We start from the raw sequence: 9,695 nt of genomic DNA, 5'->3' as shown, positions 1-9,695 counted from the left end.
TCTATACACGTATAACCAGTCGAGAGAAAAAAAAATACGGTAACATCCAAAACACGGATCCTAACATACATTCCTACGGACAATTTTTTTGTCCGATTGTACTTGTGCTCCGATTTTCTACGGACTGAACAGGACAGTCACACAAGTCTTCCTTAGCATTTTTGGACACATTTGCTTCTGTGACTATCACACAAGACAGTCACATAACCACCACCGGAGCACAAGTACCCCTTTTTTTAAGAAAATTGCAGCACAGGTAACCCCTCGTCAACACGGACGGACTGACGGACGGACGGACTGACGGACGGACAGGGCAAAAACAATATGTCTCCCCCGAGGTGGGGGAGACATAATTATATTTCATAATTTGTACAGTTTTTATTGTACAGAGTGAAGGATAAAATTGTCAAAAACAACACATAATATTACAATAAGACAATGTCTTTCAATATATATATACACCAACAAATGGAAATGAATGATATTATCAACAGATATGCATATCAAATGTTTATCACTACACATTCTACAATCATAAATAGCTTTTAATGAAAGTTTTTGTTACATTTTCTTTAAACCTCTAATTACAAAACAAAGTAACAGACCCATCACTTTGTTTCCATGGGTTTTAGGTTACAATATGGTAGCTGGACAAATACATTTAAGAAATCCAGTAAGTTTATGGTGATTAAGTCACTAATTAGTGTTGATTGATAATAACTTACTTGTAGATTCCCTGATAAACTAGGAACTGTGTTAGCACTGTAGCAAGGACAGCTGTGCACACACCTAGTACAAATCCACTTTTAGATCTGTCAAACAACCACCACAGACCTATACACATTGCTGCCAGTGTCAGGGACATGTGTAAATTGTTAGAAAATTCCAATTTCTGATCATATCTATTAAGGAAAAATACTTTCAATATTGAATCGCAACTTATAGAACTATATCTTTAGGCAGGGCTGCCAACAGCAAATTGCAAAATCAGAGGAAAATACGCGGGGGTCAAGGGGGCTGCACAAGCCCCCTTTGCGGGTCAAGGGCAGAGCCCTTGTGGGGGCCCAGGGGGCGAATCCCCCGGAAGCTCTTGGATTCTGATGATTTGGTATGCCCCAAAATCAATTTCCTGGAATTTGACTTCCTTGGTTGCCTTTAAAGCCATTCAGAGACACTTTAGTTGGACTTCAGGTTTTCATCAGCCCTCAAAACAAATATCCGACATTTTGCCGCACATTGACAACAGACAAGAGCGACAATGAAAACTGTAATTTGATTGGTTATTCTAAAATAGAATGCCGGAAAAGACTCGATTTGACCAACGAGAAAAGCGCTTACAGACATACCATAGGCGGCTAGCGAAACGATAAAAGCCGAAGCGTGCCGGTTTTTGGGTACTGTATAAAATATGACGAATGAATTTATTATACCCCCACAAACGAAGTTTAGGGGGGGGTATATAGGAGTCAGCTTGTCGGTCGGTCGGTCCGTCCGTCGGTCGGTCCACATCATGGTTTCCGGACGATAACTAGAGTTTGGAATGAGGTATTGTATTCAAACTTGGTATATAGCAACCTTATGTGGAAACTCCGGTTGGTATTGCATTTGGACCCCCTGGGGTCAAGGTCACCGTTACTAAAAATAGAAAAATGGTTTCCGGACAATAACTAGAGTTAGGAATGAGATATTGTAATCAAACTTGGTGTATAGCAAGCTTATATGAAGACCTGGGTTGGTATTGTTTTTGGAACCCCTGGGGTCAAGGTCAAGGTCATGGTTACTAAAAATAGAAAAATGGTTTCCGGACAATAACTAGAGTTAGGAATGAGATATTGTAATCAAACTTTGTGATAAGCAAGCTTATATGAAGACCTGGGTTGGTATTGTTTTTGGACCCCCTGGGGTCAAGGTCAAGGTCACCATTACTAAAAATAGAAAAATGGTTTCCGGACAATAACTAGAGTTAGGAATGAGATATTGTTATCAAACTTGGTGTATAGCAAGCTTATATGAAGACCTGGGTTGGTATTGTATTTGGACCCCCTGGGGTCAAGGTCACCATTCCTAAAAATAGAAAAATGGTTTCCGGACAATAACTAGAGTTAGGAATGAGATATTGTAATCAAACTTTGTGATAAGCAAGCTTATATGAAGACCTGGGTTGGTATTGTTTTTGGACCCCCTGGGGTCAAGGTCAAGGTCATGGTTACTAAAAATAGAAAAATGGTTTCCGGACAATAACTTGAGTTAGGAATGAGATATTGTAATCAAACTTGGTGTATAGCAAGCTTATATGAAGACCTGGGTTGGTATTGTTTTTGGACCCCCTGGGGTCAAGGTCAAGGTCACCGTTACTAAAAATAGAAAAATGGTTTCCGGACAATAACTAGAGTTAGGAATGAGATATTGTTATCAAACTTGGTGTATAGCAAGCTTATATGAAGACCTGGGTTGGTATTGCATTTGGACCCCCTGGGGTCAAGGTCACCGTTACTAAAAATAGAAAAATGGTTTCCGGACAATAACTAGAGTTAGGAATGAGATATTGTAATCAAACTTTGTGATAAGCAAGCTTATATGAAGACCTGGGTTGGTATTGTTTTTGGACCCCCTGGGGTCAAGGTCAAGGTCATGGTTACTAAAAATAGAAAAATGGTTTCCGGACAATAACTTGAGTTAGGAATGAGATATTGTAATCAAACTTGGTGTATAGCAAGCTTATATGAAGACCTGGGTTGGTATTGTTTTTGGACCCCCTGGGGTCAAGGTCAAGGTCACCGTTACTAAAAATAGAAAAATGGTTTCCGGACAATAACTAGAGTTAGGAATGAGATATTGTTATCAAACTTGGTGTATAGCAAGCTTATATGAAGACCTGGGTTGGTATTGTATTTGGACCCCCTGGGGTCAAGGTCACCATTCCTAAAAATAGAAAAATGGTTTCCGGACAATAACTAGAGTTAGGAATGAGATATTGTAATCAAACTTTGTGAAAAGCAAGCTTATTTGGAGACCCCAGTTGGGATTACAATTAATTGAAATATTTCTTTGTACACAGTTGATAGTTTGTGTTAAAATTTTTCTTCAGACTATTTATTTTTCAAAAAGTTGCTGGTGGGGGTATTAATCACCTTCAGTGATAGGTCTAGTTGTCTTTGTCGAATTTACATCGATCTCAAAAATGACCCAGGAGCTCACGAAATCCGCGGATTTCCGCGAATACGTGGACAATCAGCAGCCCTGTTAAGGGGGTTTCCAATATCAAAATTTAAGAATTAAGCAGCTGACAACATTTTTGTAAGAATGCCCTCCCTTTACAAATTAGGAAAAATTAACACAGTATTTTAGCAAAAGGGATAGATAAATATTAAATGGATTTTTTTGGGAAAAACTACAGAATTTTAAAGAATTTTCCCGATGTACAGCATGAAAGCTTTAGAAAGGGAAAGATACCCTGTTACACAGTAGTAAAGGCTTGTTACAATCACTGCCAGCAGACTTTAAAAACAGTAAAACTTTTACCATTTAAATGAACAACTGTATCTATCAAAGATGCATTTTCATGTTAAAAATCTGTTTTCTAATAATTATTTGAAGTAAACATTATCCTCTCAATATATTCAGTAGTATTTCTCAATTTATACATGACATCAACATGTAACTTTCATATTATCATTAAAACTGCCCCAAGCTATACATACATGTTACATGTTGTAGTCATCAAACCTTTAGTTACATTACACATCATTATTAAGCTTTGAGACACTAGTTTTCTAGTTTTAATGTTATGAAAAAAAGTTTATGAATTATTTTCTTCAGAAGAATAATTTTTAACAAAATAAGCAAAATTATGAATTAAAAGAAAACTTTTATGAGCTGCACTATTGTAAATGAATCTCTAATAGGATAATCTTGTGAAGTTTTAAACTTCTGACCTAAGCTACCTAATTTTCATGAAAGACTTGTACAACTTGGAATTTGAGCATACATGTATAATGCTAAAGTAACAAGTCCAAAGTACAGAGTATGGTCAAGCTGCTCATGCTGTGTAAATGTACTGGTCAGATGACAAAAAGGCTGTCATCAATGTTTCCAGCATTAAATGATTTATAATATGTTAATTCTGGCATAAATATTCTATCTATGATTATCTACTAGATCTTAATTCTGGCATTAATTTCATTCAAGTACATTGTAGTCTTAATTTTTTCATCTTTATCTGCAGAAAATTTAGACTGAAAATTTCCAACTTGGTATTAAGTAAAGGTTGTGACAAATGGATTTTTCACTTTAAATCTTCAATAAGTTAACTTGAGAACTTCATTCAAAGTGTGTTTATTTTGCTTGACTCTTTCTCATTGCTGTCATAGCAGTGAGTGGCAAGTTAAGGTTTATGCACATTATATAGTCACTCAGAAAGGATACAGCACTGGCATGGTTGATTCCTACAAAGACAGCAACACATCTCATCACATTTGACCATTCACCTTTATATATTAAGGGTTCATCTAAACGTTTGTCCAAAAATGGGTACAGTAAGCCAACAAATGCTGTAAAAAAAGAGAAGAAAAGTTACAATATATTGGGTTAATCATAATTGATAAAGATTACTTCTCTTTAACAAATCTTAATCAACAATCTGATTAGAGAAGATGCATAATGAATAAATCTTAGTATCATTTCAAGATGTTACTTTAGATTTCTTAACTTTAAACATGTAGGTATTGCCATAGTCACAAATAAATAGTATCTTACATGCTTCTTGGGAGGGGGGGGGGGGGGGAGAGTTTCAGTCATAATGACACTGTTAAAGTCACATGGCTCCTTTTCTAACTTTTCTGACATATTGGTGCCCCTCTGTATTAGATTTTTCAATAGAATTTGTCCATGGACAAGTAATAAGGATAAACAAAATAAAGTATTTCTGTCTCTTGTCAATGGGGAACATTTATTTTAATAAGTTGAGATATCATATCTTAGATTACATGTACTAGTAATGTGGCCCCTAGTAATGAGTACTTTTTCATATCATTAATCACATACCATGGCAAACTCTTGTAGGAAGGCAAGCTCCTTGACACCTTACTATGAAAGGACACTGTTACCTTTCATCAAATTTTGTTAAAACTTGTGGCTTATGTTTTGTATTTTTAAATGTGCAAGTAAAGTTAAGCTGCAGACAAGTAAAAACTTCTGCCCAATTTGTCCATTACAAGCAAGTGGCAAAAGTTAATATTTCCACACCCCTAGTACCACATCAATTCCTTAATGGGCTACTTCATGACATGAATATGATTATCGATATATATTTCAACTACTCACATGCTGTCATTCCACACGCAGGGAGGACCCACCATGACGACTCAAAGTGATCAAACTTGCCAGGCTGCCGGTCCTCATCTAATTGTTCTCTGTATACTTGAAGCAGGTTCAAGACGAGAGAGAAGAATACTCCAAAGAAAAAAAGAATCAACGCTCTGACCAAGGTATTCATCATTGGACTCATTATCATAGATAATGCTGAAAAAAAAAAACAAAAAAACAAGATTGCATTTGAGAAAAATGCTATGCCACCGCATGGTTCAAATTTCATAGCTGTACATCAAAGGACAAGAAAGTAGGTCACATCATCAAAATCTAGGTCACCTGATATCAAAGTTCAATTTTACAACTAAAACTGTGCACATGGTCAAAATGTCATTGCTGTACATCAAAGGACAAGAAAGTAGGTCACTGTCCCCTTGGGCAAGGCATAATTTTGACCCAAGGGTTTAATTCAAAACAATTTTGATACAGGTCCACCAAACAACATTTCAAGTCAAATATCTAAGCTATAGCTTTCTCCCATTCAGAAAACATTTGTTTTATTTTCTGTTTTTACTATGTGTACATAATGAGAATCACTGCCCCCGGGCAGGGCAAATTTTGACACCAGGGGAAAAATTTGAACAACTTTGGTAGAGGACCTATAAATGATATTATATATCAAACAACAAAGCCCTATGCCTTGTACCTTCAGACAAAAATATTTTTTATTTTTTCACTAATATATGTACATAATGAAAATCAATGACCCCCGGGGCGGAACCAATTTTGACCCCAGGGCTATAATTTGAACAATCTTGCAAGAGGTTCACTACACAATAATTCATGCAAAATATCTTAACTCTAGCCTTTGTAAATTTAGAGAAGATGATTTTTTAAGTTTTTACTATATACATATAAGGAAAACCTATGGCCCCCGGGGGCGGGGCTAATATTGACACAAGAGGCAACATTTGAATAACTTTTGTAGAGTACCTTTAGATGATATTATTTAACAAATATTAAAGCTCTTAGCCTTGTACCTTCAGACAATAAGATTTTTTTACTATATGTATATATTGAAATCAATGACCCCCAGGGCGGGGGCAATTTGACCCCAGGGCTATAATTTGAACAATCTTGCTAGAGGTTTACTACACAATGTTTCATGCAAAATATCTAACCTCTAGCATTTGTCAATTGCTAGAAGAATTTTTTTGAAGTTTTTACTATAAGTTTTTACTATATACATATAAGGAAAACCAATGACCCCCGGGGCGGGGCCGATTTTGACCCCAGGGCTATAATTTGAACAATCTGGGTAGAGGTCTACCAGACAATGCCTTATGCAAAATATCTAAGCTCTAGGCCTTTTGGGTCTTAACAAGAAGGTGTTTTAAGTTTTTACTATATGTACATATAGTGAAAATCAATGACCCCGGGGCGGGGCCGATTTTGACCAAAGGGCTATAATTTGAACAATCTTGGTAAGGGTCTACCAGACGATGTCTTATGCAAAATATCTAAGCTCTAGGCCTTTTGGGTTTTTACAAGAAGGTATTTTAAGTTTTTACCATATGTTCATAGTGAAAATCAATGACCCCCGGGGCGGGGCCAATTTTGACCCCAGGGCTATAATTTGAACAATCTTGTTAGAGGTCTACCATACAAAGCCTTATGCAAAATATCTAAGCTCTAGGCCTTTTGGGTCTTTACAAGAAGATTTTTTAAATTTATTCTTATAATTCCTTTTGGTTGCCATGGCAACCAGATTTCTGCATGGAATGAAATTCTTTGAACAACTTTGGAAGCCCTTCACCCAAGGAACAATCCTGCCAAGTTTGGTTGAAATTGGACAAGTGGTTTTTCACAAGAAGATTTTTTAAGTTCACTATATAATCTATATAACACACACACAAACACACACACAAACACACACACACACACACAGGTGAATCGCTATATGCCACCGCATCGCAGATGCTGCGGTGGCATAAAAACACTGTAAAGCAATACACCAAAACTTTCAAAATTAATTTTCACTTTGCAGGACCTCTCATTTTTATGTTTAAAAAGAAACTAATATGAGTCATAACAAGTCAAATATAAAATAAGCAAAGAAATGAAAACAAATGAATCCTTTATCAGGAGTACACGCATATATATATACATGTATATATATATGCAGTCTTCGAAATTAACGCCAGTACGAGGCCACTAAATTTAGCATCGGTCCGGTGATTATTGCAAGGTTGGTGGTCTGATGGGCCAGTAGATTTTTGGCCATAAAAAATATTATAAGAAAAATTCATCAAAATAATGAAGCAGGGTTCCCTAAAAGATTGATCTTTTTTGCAAATGAAACCCATCAATTCTGTCCTAAATGTTCAAAACACAGCGAGAGATGTCTAAATTGTTTTGAGTATTGGAGGCCGCCATTAATTTTTCTTGGATATTTTCTGTACCGCACCGTATAGTTACGGAAATTAAACCATTGTTTATTATGGTCATTATTTAGCTATGATTTTGTGATTATTGAGTTAAGTAAATATTTTTTGTGAAACTGATTTGTTTGAAGCAAATTGTGTTGTTCATGTTCAATTCTAGACAGTTTTGTCTAAACATTTGGTCCTTATAGATTTTTCAAAGCTGTCAACATATGGCCCAGAATACAAGAAGTATTATGCTTCTTTCAAAGTTATCAAGGGAAGCATGATAAAGTGTTTTCCTTTACCCATCAATTTATTACCTATCTATGCATTTGGTCCGGTTAAAAATCACCAGGTCCAGTAAGATTTGAAATTTTACTGGCCCGAATGTCCTGTGCTTTTTAAAGTTTTTCGTGAAGACTGTACATGTAATCACTCTTCAGGAACCAAACTTAATGTTATCATCAATAATGGTCCTTTATACCCAGACATTTTATTATACAGTATATCAGACAAAATTTAAGTGTTATTACAGCAAGCAAGTGTCCCCTGAGATCTCTCAGGTATGTTAATGATTTAGAGAAAAGTTGATGATTTGAATTGATGACATTTTCATTGAGTTAAACCAATGAAATGTAAAATAAATCAAAACTTAAACAAGGTTATCATCAAACAACTGACCTATATTTAACGCACCAAGTGCATGTCTACCAGTAATATTTTCTACTATCTATAATCAAGATACACAAATTGTGACACTGAACTTGAATAAGTATTAATAACCCTAATAAACACTGAAACACTACAAAATGTTGTTATTACATTGATATGTTTACATGTGTGACAAGGGTTAAAACAAGATCTACAAGAAATGAGCATATAGACATATAATGATCATAATGAAAGTTTAATATTAACGATAGTCTTAATGATAGAATCATAAGATGTATCAATAATAACTAAAATAACAAGAGCATTGCATTGGTGTTAACACTCATCTGTTAAACATACTAGGTGTAGAGAAGGTTTGCAAAACTATAATACCGTAATATTCACTATCAGAAAATACATGTTTGATCTAAACTACTTTTAAAAGGGGGAAGTATTAACGTGATAAGCTAAACTAGTATTGTATATGTGATTTATTTATTTTCTTGGGTTTAACGTCACACCAACACAGTTTTAGGTCAAATGGCAACTTATGTAAATATGAATAAATGTTTAAGTGTGACATCATCAGCATTAGGCTAGCACCCAAGCTACACAGATCAAACATTTTTGTTTTAACTGTCTTCTGAAACATTCAGTATTACATATTGTCTAACCCACTGTTCTTACTATAATCTGGCAGAATGTTTGTATAATAGTTGTCAAGTTTTTGTTTCAACAGAATGATAACAAACATCCCTGTTGTGATGAACTGATGAAGTAAGATAACATTTTCCAGCAAGACAAAAACCACTCAACTGAATGAACACTAGAACACTGTCTGTTGACAAAGCAGTAAAATAAAAGTAAAACATATATCTTGGAAAAAACGAAAGCAAAATTAATGGTTACATGTACAATGCAGTTTCATATATGATGGCTTACCTAAAAATACACCAGCAATTTGCTAATGCATTTGATACACTGTCACCTCTTTGGCAAAACACTCCATTAATAATTGAAATATAATGAAAGTAACTTACCTTTTCACTAACTTGTTTGTTAGGATATCACAGACAACAACATTGATGTAAAATTCTTACTTCACACGTACTTAAATAACTATTTCTGTCAGGATTTTAGTCTTTCGTTTACAGCTGATAGCCTGATGTGTCACATGACCACAACACAGGATCGTTCCACGTTCACAGAGCCAATCAAAACTCGAGAAAAACACGGAGGGGAAATTGGCCAATCGGAACGGAGGTTAACAGGTGACATAATATTATAATGAAGGCGTTCGATGTGCTACGC

The 9,695-nt window shown here is 35.4% G+C and overlaps 1 protein-coding gene across 1 annotated transcript; it reads right to left on the bottom strand.

The window, feature by feature from the left end:
- Positions 1-725: 725 nt before the first annotated feature.
- LOC132758055 (insulin-induced gene 2 protein-like) lies at positions 726-9,580 on the bottom strand (the record flags this gene model as incomplete). The annotated part of the gene is given in 4 exon segments (XM_060749571.1): positions 726-892; positions 4,426-4,550; positions 5,323-5,520; positions 9,425-9,580. Coding segments are annotated over 3 exon segments (482 nt in total), but the record flags the coding sequence as incomplete, so codon positions are not given.
- Between the last annotated feature and the right edge of the window lie 115 nt (positions 9,581-9,695).

The sequence above is a fragment of the Ruditapes philippinarum genome, unplaced genomic scaffold, assembly GCF_026571515.1.
Source record: "Ruditapes philippinarum isolate M1 unplaced genomic scaffold, ASM2657151v2 ctg5272_1_1_1_1, whole genome shotgun sequence".
In the NCBI taxonomy this organism is placed as follows: Eukaryota; Metazoa; Mollusca; class Bivalvia; order Venerida; family Veneridae; genus Ruditapes; species Ruditapes philippinarum.
Note: the sequence above shows the minus strand (reverse complement) of the source record. Positions and strands in the feature narration are given on the sequence as shown.